Raw genomic sequence first — 22,574 nt, 5'->3', positions numbered from 1 at the left:
AATTGTCCTTATAATTTTGTGTATATTTTCAGGTGTAAAAGTATGGAAAAGCACAAAAAACCCAAAGTCTATCTTGGTACTAGAGTTTGACAATTATTTAAGGAGGGGAGGGTTGGAATTACTTTTATTTAAATTCAATTCACTAGGTATACGATATAAATTATTTATAATATACGAATGCTCATACATGTAAATCTGTTGTGATTTTTAGCTGGCCTGTTAATTTGTAATTGGTAGAACGAATTTTATTTATATTATTTAATTTTTTTATAAAAGAATTTCCAATAAAAATTTTGGGAGAAAAATTTCAAAAATCCATAGCTATGCACAGAAAATTAAATTTTTTGACAAGAAATTTCAAAAATCCAGAGCTGTTCACAAAAACATTACATTTTTTCGAAAAAAGTTGGAAAAATTAAATTAAATGTCAAATAATTAAATTTTCTAGTAAAAACCAAGAATTCCTAAATTGGGGGCCTACAACCCCCCCACGTAAGCCCCTGTTTTGAATGAAATTTGTTTTACCCTCCCAACAACTCCACCTATGACCGGAACCATAGAGCTACTACCATAACAGAGTGACTATTGGCGCTGTATTGTATCAGTATATTGCGGTGAATATTGTCCCTAGCTCAGTGAGGGCAACTTTCTATATTTAACAATAAAAGCTTATAGTAAATTAGTAATTTATAAAGGAGATTCGCCAATTTAGAATCCATTGAATATCAATTGAGAAGAAGGTAAAGTTGTTGTAGCTCAATTAGAATTAATATATTAATTAAGGGAAAACTATAAGAGCTGAATTAGAACATAACATAGGAGTTGCTGAGCAAGCGGCAAAGGTCAAAATGTTTTGATCTTAGTTATTTATGCACAAAATACAATCTAAACCGTCAATTAAAAATATTATTGCTTTGATTAATTTATCTTATACATTTGTTTGTGAATGTTTCGATTGAAAGCAATTCTTTTTAATATTGGACCATTTTCTTAATGTGTTTTATAATTTCAGTCTGTAATTTTTATCATTTTTATTATCTGCTCCTATTGCAGTTTCTGATATATGTGATTTTATAAGATTCGGAAAAGGGAAAATTGTTTCAGCCAACAAAATCTTTTGCAACAATTTGTCGACAGCCTTTTTGTTAAAAGCAAGATGTTGATACCGTCGAAATATTTTCTCCGAGTGATACAGTAATTGGTAAATACTTCCTAAAGGATACCGTAGTCTCGGAAAAGACGATATAACTCATGAAAATAATTACGATAAAATATTTTCTGCAAAATTAAAGTGTTTCTTATTCAGGCCTTTTTATACCCTGGAGCCTTCATTGAGCGACTGTTGAGAATATCAAACACTTAATCATGAAGAAGAATAAAGTCGCTGTATGAAACATTAATATATTTTATAGTTTATATTTTTGTGCTATTAAAAATTTTGAATTTCCAATACAATATACATTTATATTAATTAATTAATTGTTTTCAAATCCATTTATGTAAATTTTAACACATACATAATGCTACATATTTTTTTTTTCTTATACATAATCTTATAGCTTATTCGAGGGATTACAATATTAGGTAACACTTTTTTCAATTTACAGACAAACATGATACATTTAATATAATTCTAACATAATATAACCATTAAAAACTAAAGTTCATTTTGAACTTTTTTTTAGTTTGTTGGTTATCGGAAATACCACTATCCATGGAAAAGAACGAATCATGGGAATTGGAGTTGACGTAATCGGAATTTTCTTCTATAAAGAAACTATTATCTTTTTTAGAGTTTGATGTCGTGGTTCGTTGGTGTTCCCCTTTAATTCGATAATACGCTTTGTTGAGTTCCTAAAAATAGAAGATAGCTTATCAATAATAGAAGATATGTGTTATATATATATGCTGCATCATTTGCACGAATGACTTTTTTTTAAGAAAAAAATATTTCATAAAATTTTTTTTACCCCTATTTTTGCAAAAAAAAAATTCTCCTCACCCAAAAATTCCTTAATTTGGGGGGCGGGGGCTATAGGCGCTCCAACCCACCCCTGCGGAGTCCTTGATCATGATATTATTATATCCTCAGTATCCACAGGTCTGAGATGTACATTTACAAATAAACGATTGTCAAGCACTATAATTTATAATGTTGTTAAAATTCTGCAGTTTTAGTATAATTTACATTTTGTTTATATTTCAGTTGGGAGGGGGGAATCAGTCTAATTTTTTTACAGATATAGCCCTTTAAAACCACACCGTAGTTACGGCACTGTCCACTAATGTCAACCTACTACTGTTTCTAGATACAGGTTGCGAACAAAGCCAGCCCAATACCAATGCTCAGGGGATATCCGTTAAAGCAATGTGGATATAGATTAATGGTAAAGAGACCCGTTCGAAGACCATAACTACGTATTAGTAGAATGCGCTTAAGCCAGATCTCAAAGAATCAAGAAAATATGTCTGCTATAAAATAAATCCGTCTTATCGAATTAATTACATATTATTAAGGTTAATAGAAATACAAAGTTAGACCCAAGGTTAATAGAAATACAAACTTATGCCATAACCTTGTATTTCTATTCACCTTGCATATTATAAGCTATTAAATAACTAATTTGGGGCTTTTATAAATGTCCACTATGAACAAATATGCGTATTAAGCTTTCATACCTTGATCGTGCTCGACGATAAATGGATTTAGGTACATTAAGAGGGATTATTAATACATATCATTATCATTGCGAACATTGTAAACTTATTGCATTTTTATAATACCTCCATAACATTTGAAGGTTTGGATGCCTCTGTTGGTTTTTCTATAAATACTTCCCCATCTAATTTCGTCTCATTGAGGAAGTTTTCAAAACTTTTATTATTTTCTTCATATTCATCCTTGAAAAAGAATGAGAGTTGTTGTCGATTTTCCTGTGATTCCTTATAGGTCTACAAAATAAAATAAAAAATGTAAAAACTAATACATACTAAATTCTTTGATCGATTTTTACATAATATATCGACTAAAAATAAAACAAAATAAACATATTTTTCTACCAAAAGAATGTTAAACTTTTTTTTGTTCTTATGTTAGAGGTAGAAAGAAATTATTGTAATATTATTCGATAAAGGTTTTCCCTACAAGAAAGATACATGCACATTAGAATGTACCGTTTTTGGGATAATATTTGTTTCCCGATGCACAAAGAACTTTTATTCCATGGACAATTAAAAAAAACTGACTGGCAATGTTTGAGTCCTCTCATGATACTTTTCATGCAATAAAAGCCATTTTAATACCAACAGCGTCCGCAGGAGTGGGCTGGAGGGGCTAAAGCCCACCTCCCCCCGAAATATACAAATTTCCAAAAAATTAAATTGTTCAATTTTTTTCCCAAAAAATTTAATTTTCTGAGAATAGCTATGGATTTTTGAAACATTTTTTCCAAAAAATTTGATATTTTTCCCCAAAAATGTAGTAATTACAATTTAATTTTTAAAAAATTATGAATTATTTTTGAAATTTTTTTGTGAACAGCTTGGACTTTTGATCTTTTATTCAAAAAATCCAATTTTTTTCAACAGCTGAGGATTTAAAAAAAAATTCCAAAAGATTTAATTTTATCTGCACTGAATTTTTTGATTTAATTTTATCTGAATAATTCTGCACTGAATTTTTTTCCCAAAAGATTTAATTTTTTGTTAACTGTGGAATTTTGAATTTTTTTCCAAAAGATTTAATTTTTTGTTAACTGTGGAATTTTGAATTTTTTTTCCAAAAAGTTGAATATTTGAAATTTTTTTAAAACAGCCGTAGATTTTTAAAAAAATGCAAAAAGCTTTGGATGTCGGAAATATTTTTCCAAAAACATCAATTTTTTTTTAAAAGCCATGGATTTTGGGAATTTTTTCCACAAAATTTAATATTTAATTTAAAATATTATCTATTCTATTATCTAATATAATAGATAATATTTAGCTTTTTTTTCAAAAAATAATTTTTAATTTTTTTTTGTGAATAGGAATGAATAACCAGCCCCCAAAAAAAAAAAAAAAAAACAACAACATATATTTATATATATATAATTCTACGCATGCCCTTGAATATGATTTAAAAATTGACTTTTGGGGTCGAAATTGGTCTTTTTCAAGCTTATCCTATCGTTCCAAATAGGACTATGAGTATTGTTGCATCACTCCTTATTCATTCAGTCCAATCCAGTCTCAGGATCATTCTTTGAGGTCGGTCCTTCTGACTCTCAGTATTAGAACTGCTTAATTAAAATAAGAAATAAAGATGAATGACGGCATCAAGGACCGAACTTTATAAGTTTTTAGGGCTGAACTGGAACGAGAATGAACTGAACAGCAGTGTAGTCTTCCGTCCTGAATAAAGAAAGACACAACACCATCTATGAGTTAAAAATTGTACTAATATTAATTGGTTAATGAGTCAAAAATATTGTAATCTTATTTTTTATCATTTATAGGGTTTAAGATATGCTCAATGATTTGGAGTTTGATCAAAGATATAACAAAATGTAACTATAGGTGAAGAGATAGTTGTTGAACAAAAAGGAACAAAATTATTTATTATTTTTATTTTTTGTACTTTATATATTTGTTTAAGATTTGATTTATCAGTAAAAAAAAATTGGTCAACCATTTTTTTAAATAATTATTAAAGGGATCTTGATGTGCTCAATGATAAGCAGTATCTCTGTTTTATCAAAGATCGTGTTCCTCCTTGTTTTTCCACATCAACTATCACATGAATTGGGATCAATTTTTTCAAATAATTTAAAGTCAAATCCGGATATAATAAAGATACGCTTATAGCCAACGTCCTCTGAGAATACAAATTTCTTAATACATAAAGTACTTCGCATAGATGAAAGACGATGTAAAAAATCCGAATAAAGCCAACTTTTTCTTCCCTTTTTGGTATGAACTTCATGGGAACGCATGAAAATGAAGAAGTCTATAGAGTATTTTGCCTTTTTATAGGTACAAATTGTAAGCTGGCGTTTTTATTCTGTATGTATCTTTTCAAATTTATTTCTCTCTGCTTTTCAATCAATACGGACACATACAATGAGTGCCTTTTAAAAATACTTTGGAATAAGGATAAGTTACAAATCTTAGATGATCTGTCAAAAATGGGATCTAATAAAACATTGTTTGCCTCGAAATGCGGAGTTTCAAAATTACTTATTTATGTAAGTATCCAAAAATTGTGGTTGTTTATGTACTTCAGATATATTCGAAAAATCACTATATATGTAGTCAACTTCTCATCTAAAAAATAGTAGTGTATTTTATCTGGTTTTGACAAAAAATACTTTTCTGTCAAATCTTGCCTATAGAGAAACTCCAGTCAGTAAGAACTAGATGCACAATATTTTTACAGATAAACCAAATTCTAAAAAATAGAAAAATACAATAGCATTATGTTTGGTACAGTACATGAGGCTTAAAAATGATTCATTGCAACCTCAAAAATCCCATTTTTTTAGTTTAAATGGATTGTACAATGTCAAAAATGACTTGATAGTTTTTCCAGTCAGTTTTTTAATTGCTCACTACATAAAAGTCATTTGTGCAGTGGGATATTAGTGCCAAAAACGTACCAGTCTAATGCATATTTTACGTTTTTCCATTAACAAAACGAAAATGTATGTACACACAATATATAATTTCCCTTTTATCCAAGAAAATGCCTTTACATACATATAACATTACATCTATCTTCTTAAATGTAATTTTTTTGACCGTTTCAATATATTATGTACGTACATACCTCGAAGGAAGATTAAAGGCGTAAATGGATACTATAAAACTACAACAATAATTAGGGAAATAATACCTTATGCTGCACAGAAATCGAAGGACTTGTGGAATACCCTGGCTCACTTGGTAAATAAGAACCATGCAATTTCTTAAAGTCCTCAGGCGACTCGTAAATATACTCTCGTTCGATAACACGGATTCGACCCTGCTTGGAGTCACTACGGGCTCCAAGATTCATATTAGTATCTACTTCTTTTTTATGAATGGTTTTGTTAAGGATGTAGAATACGAAAAATAATACTAAAACACTAAACAACATAATAATATTAAATAAATCTAACAAAATGTCGCCCCTTTTTTTGGTTGGAGAAAATACATTTATATTATATAGAAAAAACGAGTTTTGATTCAGGGTGGCCAGATGTTTTTATATTTCAATATACAAGTTAGTTCACCATAGATGGATAAATTATGTAGGTTTCTATTTGGTATCCCTGGCTAGGGCTGTGATAATATCGGAAAAATAAAGGATTGCGATTAATGTAATTGGAATCGAGTACCACTTCAGTCACGATTCCATACTCTACTAATGTATCATAGTCAAATTTATAATATAGATAGATAAATAAACGAGCGGTTCTCGACTCGGGTTCCACGTAACCCTATTTCCTTAATATATATATTGGAATTCCACGAAAAAAATTAAACTAGCGATTTTTATTTTATCAAAGTATAAAATTATTAGAATCTGTAGTTTCCCCAAGAGAGTTTCGATTTGGCATAAATTTAGATAAACTCTAAAATAGAATAAAGCGTTAGAAGGATAGTTTACTCATTTAACTCATAATTCATAGTCAAAGTTTATTTCTATAAATTAGCTATCTTGTAAATTTTAGACATTTAAGTTGGTTGCATACTTCGTTTATTGAATTGTTCTCATTCTTGCATAAGAAAAAATAGATTTGAAATAGTAATAGAATCGATTCTTTTATCATTAGAATCAACTTTTACATCTGGCGTTGAAACTTTACTCAAACTCCGGCATTGTCTCAGCTATGCCTAGTAATTAAAGAATTAACCATTGGGAACTGATATTTAAAACATGATAATGAATGAATTAGTAATTAACACTATATATTATGTTTTTATAGGTTAATTGATCCCACAAAGATAAGATAAATGCATTAGAAATTCTAAATAGCTATTTCTTCATTGAGTCCAAAGTACAGACTTATAATATAATATCATTATATCCAAAGTACAGACTTATAATATAATATCATTATATCCAAAGTAAAATGAAATAACTATTAGAAGAAACTGTAGTTCTTTGCACAAATAATTATCTGAAAAAATAATATATGTAGTAACATAATCTTTTAACAAATAACAGTAAATTAAATGAACGTATATATTTTTTTAAAAAGAAAACGATATATGCAAATTACATCGTATATAACGATGCAGTAAAAACAATATCCCTCCTAATGGCCTTTGAGGCCTCATCCATTTTTTGTTTAAGGATGGGATCACCAATATCAAAAAGTGCAGCATCTTTTATATTGCGTATAACTTCATCAAGCATTTGTATAGTATTAACAATTGTTCCTTCATGTACATCCGTCAATTTGATAATCTCTGAAAAAGGAAGACCCTTTGCCCACTCATAAACAACTTCAGTAAGACCGAAACAAAAGTTATCCACGTATTGTTCAACGGGTTCATCGAATCCAGCATCTTTTTGAGCAGTTCCAATTACTCTTGCAATGTCCTTTATCTCTTCAATACCTTCTTTTAAGCTTTGAGTAAGTTCCGGCTCAGAACATTTCTTATTTTTAAAGACAATGCAAGATAAAAGTGATGCTATCTCCTCAGAGGGTCTATCTGTAATCACTTTTCTGAAGATTAACTCTGTGACTAAAAGCTCATGATTACTCATCTTAGAAGCAACTCGCCCTTTTAATTTAACTATTTTATCGGAACTTATATATTGAAGTTTATTGAGTACGTCCACTCGATTGTTGAAATCAGGCAGGAATTTCAGGGAACTGTCAGAAAGTAAGAAATCGAGATTCTCGACTTCCTTCATTTTTTTCTTTTCTTCATATACATTTTTGAATCTATCCGTAAAGTCGATTGATGTGACGTCTTCATCAACATTAGATTCATATATACTCTTCAGTTTACAACAATCCTCAATGTCGTCAATATCTTGAATTTTAAAGTCCTTTAAAGGATTTAAAATGGAGGTACAAGATGAAATACATTGATTTTCATGAGAAAATTTAGATAGCTCCTGAAGAACGTTCATGGATGATACCCCAGGTGGGCAATCGCTAAATCTGGGTATTTCACGTCTCTTGATATCATCTATTATTTTTTGTGAGTCAATATTTTTTATAACTTTTTTAGTGATTTCCATTATATCAATGTCCCTTAAAGTAACATAACAATAGTCTTTCGTATAACCAGTTGTTAGGGGATCCCATATAGGCTGTTTCCTCCGTACAAAATTGACAAATAGAGAAAATTCATCATTCACCATAGAAATCACATCGGTTTTTGGCTTGTAGATAAAGACATCATATGTTCGAGGAGTAACAACTTGATTTACTCGTAGGATACATCCGTATTTGAAAACTCCATCCGAATGAACTAACACAATACGACCGAGAATGAGAGATTTCTGGATACTTGCTAAAGAAAATAACTTTGTCCAATAAGGATTTCTTATTTTGAAAAAATGCTCAACTTGATCATATAGTCTCTCTAGGCCGACATCATTATTTTTGACGATTTCTTTTTTCAATTTGGATATACGCTCCTTATAAACAGATTGATTCTTTTGTGAATCCTTTTCAGAAAATGAGCGTTTCATCATATCTTCCACTCGAAGTTGTCGCACCTTGAATAAGTTCAATATCATAGAATATGTAAGTTTAAATTTTGACTCAAGTCTAGTAGGTTTTCCAAGCATCATTCTTTGAAGTTCGTCTGATTCATACACTTTGTCTTTCACTAGAATAATGACAGTGCCCGTACTATCTAAGCCTCGTCGACCAGCTCTTCCTGCCATTTGAATATATTCTGAGGGTAAAAGATTCCTAAACTCCTTGCCATCATTTTTTTTTATATTATCGAAAATGACTGTTCGAGTAGGCATATTAATTCCGACAGAAAATGTCTCAGTAGCAAACAAAAGCTTGACTAATCCTTTCTGAAACAACATTTCAACCAGCTCCTTTAGAATTGGAAGTATCCCTGCATGATGAACCCCTATACCTCGTTTTAATAGCTCTGTGACCTTACAAACTTGAGGTAAAACGCGATCCGAGCCTTTCAGAATATTGATATGATCATTTATGAATTTATGTATATTATGTCTTTCAGTCTCGGTACATAAATCTAAACTTGTCAACATGCAAGCATTTTGATCGCATCTTTTTCTACTTAAGGTAAAAGCAACAACAGGAAGTTTATCCTGCCTATTAAGATGATCAATTAAAGTTATCCAAATATTCTTTTCTTGTTGCGGATTCAATCCAGCAGACCAGGAGCCATAATTTTTTTTAGCTGAAGGCTTTTTCCTATTGTTCATCGCTTCCACAGCTTTTTTGTAGCCGTCATGACAAAATTTTCTAGATGAGTCCATAATCAAGAATCTTTCATCTTTAGTTTTAGCGTTATTCCCCGTGTAAAGGTAATGTTCCAGTGGAACGGGTCGCTTAAACGTAGAAATGACATTGATTTTCTTTTTCTTCGTTCGTCCTACCCAATCAGCGAATTCCATTGTGTTAGGTACAGTGGCTGAGAGCATAATTATGATAACATGACTTGGAATGAGAATGAGAACTTCTTCCCAAACAACACCTCGTTGTTCGTCATTAATGTAATGAATCTCATCAAAGATCACATATTGTAGATCACGTATGATATTGCTTCCATTGTAAAGGAATAAACGAAGAACTTCAGTCGTCATAATCAAGCATGAAGCTTCTGAATTGATTTGATTATCTCCAGTAATAAGTCCAACATCTTTAAATTCATTCTAGAAGAAGAAAAAGTAGGAGCATAAGAATATAAGAAACATAATTAAACAATTTAATATATTACGCTGAATTCTCTAAACTTCTGATTGGATAAGGCTTTAATGGGAGAAGTATAAATTGCCCTGGTTTTATGCTTTTGTGAGAGTGCAACTGCATATTCAGCGACAACCGTTTTTCCAGCCGAGGTATGAGCAGCAACAAAGACAGACTCATTTTTCTCTAACTTTAAAATAGCTCTTTTCTGAAAAGTGTCCAACTCAAATGGCCATGTTTTTGCCATAACAGGGATTTCATCATAGAATTCAACATCCACAGACTTGGAGATATCCACAACATTAATCCACTCTGAAGTATTTATGGGAGCCTTTGCTTTAACGTTCGAATCATCTTCTATTTTAATCACCTTATCTAAAAATGATAAGTCCAGTGTTTCAGAGTCGATCAATTTGTCCATTTCTTGCATTCCTTCTATATCTTTGACAACATTTTCTTCCGAGTTGTTGTCTTCTTTATCCTTTAAAGCGGTAGGCAGTTTAAAACTGAATTTCAAGGGTTCATCTTTGAAGGGATCACTGTTTAGAACATCAGATAAATTGATTTTGCTAGGTTTTGATTTTTCAGTTTCAAAACTGACGCCTTCCGTGAAGCCTGGGGGAATGGTAAGTAGTTCATCAAAGAGAGATGAGGGATCCTCATCGACATCTTCAAACGAAAATAGCTCTTCAGGAAGTTTTTCATCCAGTCCTCCCGGCCAAAATGGAAGATTGTTGGTTTTATGCAATGGCTTTTGGGGGCCTTTGTCTGTGGCTCGCTGTAGAAAAATAAATTATGCCTAATGAAAATGAAAATATTATCCTATAAATTACATGTAGAGATGTGGAATTAGAAGCATTTGCTCCTGGTTCCAAAACAGGTATTTCAATAATTTCAAGATCGTCAAATTCCACATAACCATCAAGTGTTCTCCTATGACCCAGAGTGAAAAGACCAGGGGCGGGCTGTGTGCGGACAAGGATTGAGGGATCCAACTCATCATCCAGTTTGGCATAGCGAGTCACATCTTCAAGGAAATCCTTATGGATGGGAAGATTGGCTAGATCAAAGAAATACTTGTTCGAGATCTTCTCCACGAGATCCGGAACGAACTCGGCGTAATCCTCCTTTTCCATGGTGGTTAGTGAGAGTAATAACTTAATATAATAGTTGGTTGAGTTAGAATATCCTTCAACTTTAAATTTATTTGATATTTAAAACAAAATTCAAAATTGACAAATTGAAAATACTTCAGTTTCAATGAAGAAAAAAATAGAAGGAAAATGTAAATAAATAAATGTAGGGTATGCCAATGAGTTGTAATACTTTCTGGAGGAGCACAACCACCAATCACGCAACTTGTTGTAGTGGAACTCCATTTTGTTAGCTCATGAACATAGTATTTGTAGAAATATGTTTCTTCAATGTATATTCAGTGTAAAATTTTGTTGACACCAAAATGTCTTCTATTTATTCAATAAGGACTGAGTTATTACTTATTGCACTTTTTCTAAGCCGAAAATTGAATTTTCTTCTCATTCATCCTCAAAAAATGATGTCACTTGTTCTTTTGAATTTTAGGTTTATATAGGTAGATTAAACATCCTACACTCAGGCCCATTGGTTTACATTTATTTTACTATTTATAATCCAAGCAATTCTTCATTAAATTAAAAAGGTTATAAATAAATAAATATATTATTTTATCTAACATATATACTATATTTCAAAAAATTGATGCTGGCTTTTAAAAAAAAAAATAATGAAATAACCTAAACAAGTGATTTTTTTGGCGAAACACTTTTTTCTTCCCAATATGACGACTTTTAAGCATAATACATTTTTTATGCATTTTGGCATCCCTTCATACAGATTAATAAAAGTATCTGTATAAATTTTTTCCCAGCTTTTCTCAGTTTTTTTAAAATTCATCCTCTGAAGTTGCTGGCGCATTTTCATTGAGTTCCCTCTGGACTAAGGTTCACAAATTTTCAATGGGAGACAAATAAGGACTGTTGGCAGGAATCCAAGTTGTCTGAACACCCCTTTTGTGCCTTTATGGAGTTGTGAGCAAGGGGACCATCCTGCTGAAAAATGGCTCTTGATGTGTCAGACAACATTTTCTTCTTCAAAGGAGGTCCAGTTTCTTCAGTACGAGACAAAGCTGATATCAGAGACTTGCTGAGGATCCCCGTTACGTAGTACTCGGCAGCACAGTTTGGTTTCGTGCAACAAGGTGAAGATCTGACACTGCCTGGTGGCTGATAACAGCCCAAACCTGAATTTTCAGAGGAAATTTCACAGTTGGTGTGGGTTCTACCTCTCCCTTATCTCTTGCCCCAAACCCAATTTGTTTGGGAATTTGGGCCATGAAATAACTTAAATGGACTTTCACTACTGAAGAGGATACATTTCCAGTCATCTGGAGTCCAGTGTTTCCACTCACGAGATAATTGAAGCCGGGCCTTCCTTTGGTTTTCTGAAAGTTTGGGGTGCAGACGAGTTTGTATGGCAAAGCATACAAAGAGTGCATCAGGTAATTGTGAACAATGACTTAGATATCGGATAGCCCTTCGAAGTCAATCTTGCTGCAAGTTTCCTTGTGGATTGCCTCTTTTGGGTCAAAGATTTTGAAATCACCAGTATAGGTAGTTTGGTAATTTTTTTCTTCCTTCCTCGACCCTTCTGATTTGCAAGGGTTTGCCCATCCTTCCTTTTCTTACACCAATTCTCAATGGTCCTGAGAGGAATCTGTAACCTTTGAGCAACGTCTCTATGGCTTGATCCCCCCTATCATGCCAACAGCCTTGGCCCTGGTCTCCAAAGAGTGCTCTCTCACCATTTCGGATATTGAATTTCAACTAACATCCTGTAGTATTTTCTGAGCCCTTTTATACTGATGTATAATGCAATCATCGAAAATTATTGCATCAGAATAATTCAATATTGTCTAATGATTGTATCAGCCAAATTTCATTTTCTTCCAACCAGAAAAAAAAAAAATTAAAGTATAAAACGGATAATTTTAATACCACCATCAATTTTTGGACATAGTGTATATTAAATGCAGTAGGTAATAACAATTTTAAATTATAATTATATACATATATGACATCACACTTTTGATTGAATGTTTTTAATATAGATGACGTCACCTCGCTTTTTACATATTTTGTTTATCAGTCATCGAACACAGTGTCAATGAGTTCTACTAATATTGACGTAAATGAAATGCTTGTTGAACTGTACAGAATGAAAATAGATGTCAGAAAAATATCTTATTTTGGGGGTGCAGCAATAGTCAATTCTTGGCTACTGTACTTCATGACATTCTACAAAAAGTTACTATAAAATAATCTTGGAATATGTATGACGTACATCAATATAATACTTTCTAGAAAGGGAATTAAAAGAAATTTACTGGTTTACATTTGTATTATTTGACTTATGTTATTTGGAACTAAAAAAATTATTGTTTTATTTTGCCTTTCATATGGAATCATTCTCGCTTTGTGCTTTAAACTCAAAATTTTATTTTTGAATGCGTTATATGATGACATTCCAATAAGATTTTGTTTTTATCTTATTTTTTCACTCACAAATTAGTTTGGGGAAGAAAGGGTTAGAAAGGAGCTCGACCACTCTCCACGTTTGATGTTTCAATTCCCCTTGAATCGCATGAAGCCTACAATAACACTATGAAGAACATTTCATAATTGATTTTTTCTTATAAATTCCTACAAAATTCTCGTTTATTCAAGTACATAATTCTTTAAAATAAAAATTATTTTAGACTATCAAAGACAAATAAACATGCAATCAATAAAATATTATTTATTATACAAAAATATTATATATTAATAAAATTAAATCTTTTAACATATTAATTATATTTGTCAAATTATTGACTCTAAATCTTAAATTCATAAAGTTGTAAGAGGACCCATCATATATAATACTATTTTGTGTATGTCTAACTATGATGAGTTTTATAATGACTCATCAAGCTCCCTAATTGTGTAAAAGAAATAAAGCAGGAACCACAATGGAATTTTTGAATCTTCTTGTGAACACATTCAATATGGGTCTTCAAGTGTCCAGATTGTGCAAAAGAACTAGAGCACTCACTACATTGGAATTTTTTTATATTCTCATGAACACTTTCAATATGCCTCTTCAAGTGTCCAGATTGTGTAAAAGAACTAGAGCAGTGACTACATTGGAATTTATTTATCTTCTCATGAACACCTTCAATATGCGTTTTCAAGTGTCCAGATCGTGTAAAAGAACTAGAGCAGTAACTACATTTGTATTTTTTTATCTTCTCATGAACACCTTCAATATGCGTCTTTAAGTGTCCAGATTGTGTAAAAAAACTAGAGCAGTATCTACATTGGAATTTTTTTATCTTCTTATGAACACCTTCAATATGCGTCTTTAAGTTTCCGGATTGTGTAAAAGAACTAGAGCAGTAACTACATTGGTATTTTTTTATCTTCTCATGAACACCTTCGATATGCGTCTTTAAGTGTCCAGATTGTGTAAAAGAACTAGAACAGTAACTACATTGGTATTTTTTTATTTTCTCATGAACACCTTCAATATGCTTCTTTAAGTTTCCAGAGTATGAAAAAGATCTAGAGCAGTAATCACATTTGATTTTTTTAATTTTCTCATGGACACCTTCAATGTGAATCTTTAAGCTTCTAGATTGTGTAAAAGAACTAGAACAGTAATTACATTTGAATTTTCTCTTCTTCTTATGAGTCCCTTCAATATGCTTCTTCAAGTCTTCAGAGCTTGTAAAAGAACTAGAGCCCATTTGAATTTATAATACTGTTCTAATAAATTGAAATAAGGAACACAAAACCAAGATACTTAGTTACGAGGTAGGTAGGTTACAAATATGAACAATAACCGAATCAAGTTTTTTAAATAGGTTCTTACAATGTATATTGTCTATTGAGTGTATAATTTTGTTCACGCCAAAACAACATTTATTTGTTGGATAATTAAGCACTAAGTAATAAAGTAAGTAGGTTACAAAAAACCAATAATAACTTAATCAAGGACTTTAAATGGGTTCTTGCGATTTATATTGAATGTAGAATTTTGTTCACACCAAATTAACTTTTATTTGTTGGATAAGCACTGAGTTATTGACTTTTTCTCTGACGAAAATGGAATTTTCTTCTCGTTCCTCCTCAAAAAATGACGTCACTTTTTATTTTGGAATTTTATGTTTATATATGTAGATCATACATATTACACTCAGGGCCATCTGTTGACGCTTATATTCCAACGCAACCTTTTATTAAATTAATGAGGTTATAAATTAATAAATATATTACTATATTTAACATAAATATTGAAAATGCAGTTGTTAATAAAAATTTTAAACTATAATTTAAAAAATATAACAAAAGAACACACTTCCTTATTGTATGATATCACAATTTCGATTGAATGTTTTATATGGATGACGTCAGAATGTCTCTTACATATTTTGTTTATCTGTCATTGTGCTTATGAAGCAAAATTTCACAAGTCCAGTAATGGCTATATCAGTGGATATAATTTTATAAAGTTATGCCATTTAATACATAAAAGTCTAAAGTTTGCCGAATTCTACCTTTAGTTGACCGTAAATGTCTGGAAGTTGATGAATATTAATCTTTTTTAAAACACAAATTTATAAAGTGAATTTTCAATTTGGAATGCTAGTTATAATGCAATTTTTCTTAAAAAGAGTTGTTGATAACAAGACAATTTATTAGTAGCCATCAAGGTATATAGAAATACAAGGTATGCTCATAAGCATTCGGGCCAGCGTTCTTGTTACAAATACTTGTACCGTACCTCCTGGTGATCAAGTTAACCCGACGGTGCCATCAGAGGGATGATAGACTAGTGAAGGGTATAGTCTCTGAAAGTTCTAGACCGATCCGACACCGATATTATTTTGTTTGGGTCGGTTCAAATCTACAGTCTGGATCTTCAGCTATCATCTGTGACAAGGGAGGAAGGATAAAAAAAGGACATTTGCTAGAAATGCTCCGAAATAATCCCCAATTCTACTCTAAGTCCAACAAGACTTGCAATTATATCTCTGCAACAAATCCTTAGGGTTACGCTCCGTCTTTTATGAGTACACACGAACGTTCAATCAGGTTTTGAATACAATTGCATATATTTAGAAAAGGATGTTCACTTCTCAGTAATTAAATAATAATGACAACTGTTATGGAAAATAAAATTTGTTCTTTATACTACCAATTACAAATTAACGGGCCAGCTAAAAAAACACGTGATTTACAAGTATGCCTACAAAGACATCTTTTACTACAGGACATGAACGCTAAAAACGAGTGTTTGTATTTTACAAAAACTACGTGCTATTCATTTTCTTAATACTTATTACTTATTAGTAGTTACTAATATAATTGATATCTATATTACTTAATGTTAAATGTATACCTATTCTACTAGTTAATTATCGTCATAATCTATTCACTGTTATATTGTCAATCTATTGGAATTTATAGAATATGTAGGTAATAGTTAAGTTATACATCATTCATAATATGATTTCATCTTAACTCGAGTTCCAAACTTAGAACTCAACAGGGCATTCATTCTGGGCGATAACTTGGAGAAAGACCGTCTCAAACATAATGCCCATTCAAGTTTTCAAGGGACAACTCCATAGTCAAATCAATTTTACTCCAGGCATATGAGAATGAGATGGCAATTAATATTCAATTGAGTCATTAATTAATGTTATGACATATAACGTGTTTCTCGTAGGCCTTTCCGGTAAACCACCAAAAATTCCTCTCTAAACTAAACGCGGTATATCCTTACTACTTATTTACTTAGATGATTGGTTGAGTGATTTTTACCATAAGGAAAAACTAGAACTAACTCAAGGACTCTAGAGTCCTTTAGAACTAACCCTACGAAATATATATTAAAAAGTTACATTTATTAGTAAGTGATAAAATATGTATGCTGAATTAGTTAATATCAAGTCATACATCATCTTCGAGACACTACAATTCTTATTGAATAAAATAAAAGATTTGAAGTGGTTAATGTAATTATAAATTATGTAAAATATTAGGTATTATCGGAGTATGAATATTATACATAAGCTAAAATTATAAATATAAAAGTGTTTTTCATTGCTTGGATTGCCTTTCATTCATTGTAGACAAAAATTTATTTATGAATTAGGACAAAAGAAGAGACCCAAGATACTTTATTCTCAACAAGAGATGCTCGAACTGGCCAATATCTACGGAAGTATAACAGGATGAAAATTTAGCCTAAGAAGAAAACCGTACAAATCTAATCTTCTACTACAGTTGAGTCGACGTTTTTCTTTGGTGGTAATATATCCATCCATATAGAACAATTAATATATTCAACAGTGGGAGCTATGATGGGATCCATTTACTTTCAGATTCAGATACAATGCTCTAGATGTGAAATATATTATTATTAATTTGTTAATTATGTACTACATCAATGAGAAGTTATAGGCATAAAACTAAAATAGACAACAATTTGAAATTTAAATGCAATTTTACATTGACAATTTTTAAAGCCTATGATGTTCTAATGTTCTCCAAGAATTAGGACCAAAGTTAGATATTTCAAAATTGATCATTGATCTCAATATATGCTCTTAGTCTTATTCGGAACTCCGGATTCTACGTGCGACGACGGGATGAAAATTCATGCAAGAAAAACTACAAGGGTTCATAAGGGAGTAAAGTTGACTCCTTCATTGGGTAAGGGGATTCCAGGATAGAAACAATGAAGAGATCTATTCATGATGAGCAGATAATTTTAATATTAAAAATATACCTAATTGGTAATAGATAATTATTTTATTTGAACTTGTACAATGTTAATGTTGCATATTTGCTTTTACTGAAGTATACGATGATTAAAAGTAATATCTGAAGGAATTTATGTAAAGGGACATTGACTAATGAGATCATTAGTCACTATAAAAGATCTTGAAATGAAGAGGTACTTGCAAAATCAACGATCCTTCCATTAAAGGAGACGAGATCCATCGTGTGAAGTACTTGTTCAAGAGATCTCGCCTTAAGAGCCGAGAGGGTGAATAGGTTTTGTGAGACAAAAGGAAGTTGTAAGTTCCCCTTTATATCTTTGCAGTATAGTCACTTGGCATCTAAGTCACGTTATTACCTTAATTGTACCACGCAACCTTTTCTCCGAAAAGGAACAGAAAAAGGGCCCGGAATCATCTGGTAGTTAGCCAAATATGTCAATTATACCAACTTATGTCTCTTATCTACTCCAAGACTTTTGTCGTCATATTATTTGTTTACTATGTTTAAAATGTATATTTAAAACATATATATATATTTCGTAATATTAAAATCAACATAATATTTTATTCGATACTGTATTATAATATTACTAAGTCACATTTTATTAAAAGAGTAGAAATACATTTGTAAACTAATTGTGTAGGATAGCCAAAATTTATTCATATAAATAATAAAATGGCAAATATATAGATTATATAAACGACGAGATATCAACAAGAAATTGTATGCCTGTTCTTTCAGAAACGGAGCATACTTTGTTTATCAAAAATAATTCAATAAGGAATAGCCATGACGTATGAAGCGAGAGGAAGTAATCCTCGCTTGTTACGTCATGGGTATTTCATATTCATGGAATAATTTCATGACAACAAATTACGTAAGTATTTTGTGCTAGCGAAGGAACGCTGTGAGCTACATATCCAAAAAATTCAAAATAGCTAGTGACGTCACTTATTTAGTAGGAATGAGAAAAATATCAATCTTCGTTTTACAAAAAGTGCAATAAGTAATAACTCAGTGCTTATCCAAGACATAAATGTTGTTTTGGTGTGAACAAAATTCTATTTCAAGTCCTTGATTAAGTTGTTTTTGATATTTGTAACCTACCTACCTCGTAATTAAGGATCTTGGTTTTGTGTTCCTCGTTTCACGTTATTAGAACAGTATTATAATTTTTATAAATTCAAATGGGTTCTAGTTCTTTTACAAGCTCTGAAGACTTGATAAAGCATAATGAAAATGTTCATGAGAAGATAAAAAAATACCAATGTAGATACTGCTCTAGTTCTTTTCAAACTCTCTGGATGCTTAAATAAGCATATTCAAGATGTTCATAAGAAGATCAAAATTAAAAAATTCGAATGTAGTTACTGTTCTAGTTCTTTTAACCGATCGGGACACTTGAAAACGCATATTGAAGGTGTTCACGAGAAGATAAAAAAATACCAATGTAGTTCCTGCTCTAGTTCTTTTACCCAATCTGGAAGCTTGAAGACACATATTGAAAGTGTCCATGAGAAGATAAAAAAATACCAATGTAGTTACTGCTCTAGTTCTTTTACACGATCTGGCCACTTGAAGACGCATATTCAAGGAATTCATGAGAAGATAAAAAAATACGAATGTAGTTACTGCTCTATTTCTTTTTTACACTTGAAGATGCATATTGAAAGTGTTCATGAAAAGATAAAAAAATACCAATGTAGTTACTGCTCTTGTTCTTTTACACGATCCGGGCACTTGAAGAATCATACTGAAGGTGTTCATGAGAAAATAAAAAAATTCCAATGTGGTTACTGCTCTAGTTCTTTTACACGATCTGGACAGTTGAAGACGCATATTGAAGGTGTTCATGAGAAGATGAAAAAATACCAATGTAGTAACTGCTCTAGTTCTTTTACACAATCCGGACACTTGAAGACCCATATTGAAAGTATTCATGAGAAAATAAAAAAATTCCCATGTAGTTATTGCTCTAGTTCTTTTACACTCTCTGGAAACTTAAAAAAACATATTGAAGGTGTCCATGAGAAGATAAAAAAATACAAATGTAGTGACTGCTCTAGTTCTTTTACACAATCTGGGCACTTGAAGATGCATATTGTAGGTGTTCATGAGAAGATTAAAAAATTCCAATGTATTTTCTGTACTAGTTCTTTTGCAAGCTCTGGACACTTGAAGAAGCATATTGAAGGTGTTCATGAGAAGTTAAAAAAATTCCAATGTAGTTTCTGCTCTAGTTCTTTTGCAAACTCTGGACACTTGAATACGCACATTGAAGGCGTTCATGAGAAGATAAAAAAATTCCAATGTAGCTACTGTTCTACTTCTTTTACAAACTCTGGTGACTTGAAGAACCATGTTGAAACTGTTCATGAGAAGATTGAAAAATTCCATTGTGGATCATGCTTTATTTCTTTTACAGAATTAGAAAGCTTGATGAGTCATTATAAGACTAATCACAGTTAGAAATACACAATTCTAACTTTGTCAAGATAGTAAAATATATTTATACATTCGACTTTCATTATGAAGGGAAATACTTCATTGATATTTTCATTTTCTTGCCAATGATGGCGTGGTTTATTTAGAGTTCAAAGTGGACGTCATATAGTGTTTAGAATTTCCAATTACCTTAAAATATAATTAATAGTATTCATTTTGACTATAGTTCTTTTATGCTGAGTGATTCGTATAATTTCTTTAAGTTGATTTATTATATTTAGAGATCTGGTCTCAAAATTCAGCTATTTGAAATTTTGTGACTCAAAATAATAAATAAGTATATTATCTATCTCCTAAATCCATTTTAATAGTCTGTATGTAAATACATGTTATTGTCGGTTCTCTCATCGATCATTGTTATTACTTCATGAGAATGAGATGTACCTAATTTCTAAAATTTGATGGAAAAACTCATAATTTTTAATGATTTGTTTAAAGTTTACTTTAGAAAACCATTTAACATATATCTACTTTGACTTTGAGTTGTATATTTTATGTCGATCCATTGGGATTTCAAATATTATCCCAAAATATACCGTGAGTTTGCTGAAAATAGCACGATTTGTTGATATGAAATAACAACTAAAGCAAAGTTCATATGTGTAAAGGAAGCATAAAATGATCCTGAAATTTCAAAGAGAAAAAGTAGAAAACTTAGTTTTTCTTTTCTAGCTGGTCTTACTTAATAAGAAATTACTTTGACAATTTTCATGGATAAAAGAATATATTATAGCCTGAAATGTATTTTTATTCCGGTATAATATTATTGTCAAAGTTGTAAAGTTTTTATAACGTATCTGTTCTTTGAATTTTATTTGGCATGCATTCATATGAGCAACATTTATTTCAGCGATGGTCATCTTAGCAACATTCATTTGAGTAATTATTTATTAAGCTTGATTTCAGCTACATTTTCATAAATTAAATATTATGAAATAAATTACGTTATAATTAAACGTCATCAGGCATCATTAAAGTTGTTCAAAATGCTCCCTACCGGCATGCTAAAAAAAAAAGAAAATTATCTTGGTAACCCAGACAATTTGAAGAATGTTTTGAAGAAGAGCAGCTCAACTGTCGTGACTTTTTATTATATTAGCTTTGAGTCACCCCGAGAGGGTTGGTAAGGAAGTGAACACAAATCCTACTCCTTGTATAGTGAAAATATTGACGGGAATTACTTCGAAGTCGATCCTAAACTCTAGTCTTAGACCAACAAAGACTTTTTATCATAACCATAATTGTAATTTCCCAATCAATTTTGTATACCGAATAATGGTTAAAATGATAATCCATTATCTTACTCAGTTTTTATCAAGCTTGAATGACTTACCAAATGTTGAAATTTGTAGAAAATGATCCAATTCTGTATGATTGTTGTCCAAAAATGGTGATTAAAAATTAAATTAAAAGGATGCAGAATTTAAAAATAAAAAAATTAAGTTAATTTTATAGCTTTGTGGTCTTCCTTATTATAAGATAAATAAATAAAGAAATTCATTTGTATAAAATATAATGCATATATTACAGGTAGTTATTTCATTTTTAATTTTGTAAGACTTATTGTACATACAATTCCAATATTACTTATTTTTCTTATGAAGCATTTGAACATGTTTTAAACGAAATATTATGGATGTAACAGGAGCAACTAAATATAACAAATATATTTAATTTTTTAACATCAAATAACATTCAATTTTATTATATAACTTGTATATATAAATATTAATTTTAATTATTTTTTGCCGGTAATGAAGGAGAAAAAGTCTAAATTTATGACAAGGCTTTTAGAATTGTGTTATGTGGCCATTGTGATTTTCTGAGCAAAGCTTTTAGAAAATTCGAACTTCAATAACATAATAAAAGTCGTATTCACAATAATAATTTGAAACTTTATTCAAATAATATAGTTGAATAAAATCCTGATGCTTTTAATTTTATATCCGATATGAACTAGATGCATGTCTAATGCAATATCCCACTCCATATTGATAGTCATCCAAATTTTGTAAAATTAATGGAACTTTATACTGGTTAAGCTATTCCTTCTCGCTATCACATTACAAAGTCAATGGAGTCTCAAAGTATTTTTGTCAAAGTTTAAGAAATAATTCGTAGGAAATGATAATCTTCCTGTCTTAGAGGAAACTAACATCCATGACTGCACTATTGATAGGTTGCTCTTATTTAATAAATTTGGAAAATTTTAAGAAGGCTGACAATAGAACAATTACAATTTTTGAAGTAAAAAATTTTAACAACGTCTTGTGCTCCGATTTCTGTGGCCGAGACTATAAGTTTTCATTATCGATGGTGCTGTTTA

At 30.8% G+C, this 22,574-nt stretch overlaps 2 protein-coding genes and 2 long non-coding RNA genes across 4 annotated transcripts; 2 read left to right on the top strand and 2 right to left on the bottom strand.

The window, feature by feature from the left end:
* Positions 1 to 1,391: 1,391 nt before the first annotated feature.
* LOC121119180 (uncharacterized) lies at positions 1,392 to 6,164 on the bottom strand. Its single transcript, XM_040713794.2, has 3 exons — positions 5,870 to 6,164; positions 2,785 to 2,952; positions 1,392 to 1,854 (listed from the first exon to the last, which is right to left on the bottom strand). Exons 1-3 carry the CDS (start codon positions 6,110 to 6,112, stop codon positions 1,651 to 1,653), a joined length of 615 nt encoding a protein of 204 aa, XP_040569728.1. The 5' UTR covers positions 6,113 to 6,164; the 3' UTR covers positions 1,392 to 1,650.
* On the top strand, positions 4,063 to 4,669 carry LOC121119181 (uncharacterized). The gene is made up of 2 exons (XR_005864699.2): positions 4,063 to 4,431; positions 4,494 to 4,669. It is a non-coding gene; the product is annotated as an uncharacterized lncRNA (long non-coding RNA).
* A 476-nt stretch (positions 6,165 to 6,640) lies between the features above and the next one.
* tst (superkiller complex helicase subunit twister) lies at positions 6,641 to 12,999 on the bottom strand. Its single transcript, XM_040713792.2, has 4 exons — positions 12,154 to 12,999; positions 10,709 to 12,119; positions 9,907 to 10,653; positions 6,641 to 9,841 (listed from the first exon to the last, which is right to left on the bottom strand). The coding sequence occupies exons 2-4, from the start codon at positions 11,009 to 11,011 to the stop codon at positions 7,238 to 7,240; spliced, it is 3,654 nt and encodes a 1,217-aa protein (XP_040569726.1). The 5' UTR covers positions 11,012 to 12,119; positions 12,154 to 12,999; the 3' UTR covers positions 6,641 to 7,237.
* LOC139905692 (uncharacterized) lies at positions 12,814 to 13,758 on the top strand. Its single transcript, XR_011780704.1, has 2 exons — positions 12,814 to 12,948; positions 13,021 to 13,758. It is a non-coding gene; the product is annotated as an uncharacterized lncRNA (long non-coding RNA).
* The last annotated feature ends 8,816 nt before the right edge of the window (positions 13,759 to 22,574 follow it).

This window comes from Lepeophtheirus salmonis, chromosome 6 (assembly GCF_016086655.4).
Source record: "Lepeophtheirus salmonis chromosome 6, UVic_Lsal_1.4, whole genome shotgun sequence".
Classification (NCBI taxonomy): domain Eukaryota; kingdom Metazoa; phylum Arthropoda; class Copepoda; order Siphonostomatoida; family Caligidae; genus Lepeophtheirus; species Lepeophtheirus salmonis.
Note: the sequence above shows the minus strand (reverse complement) of the source record. Positions and strands in the feature narration are given on the sequence as shown.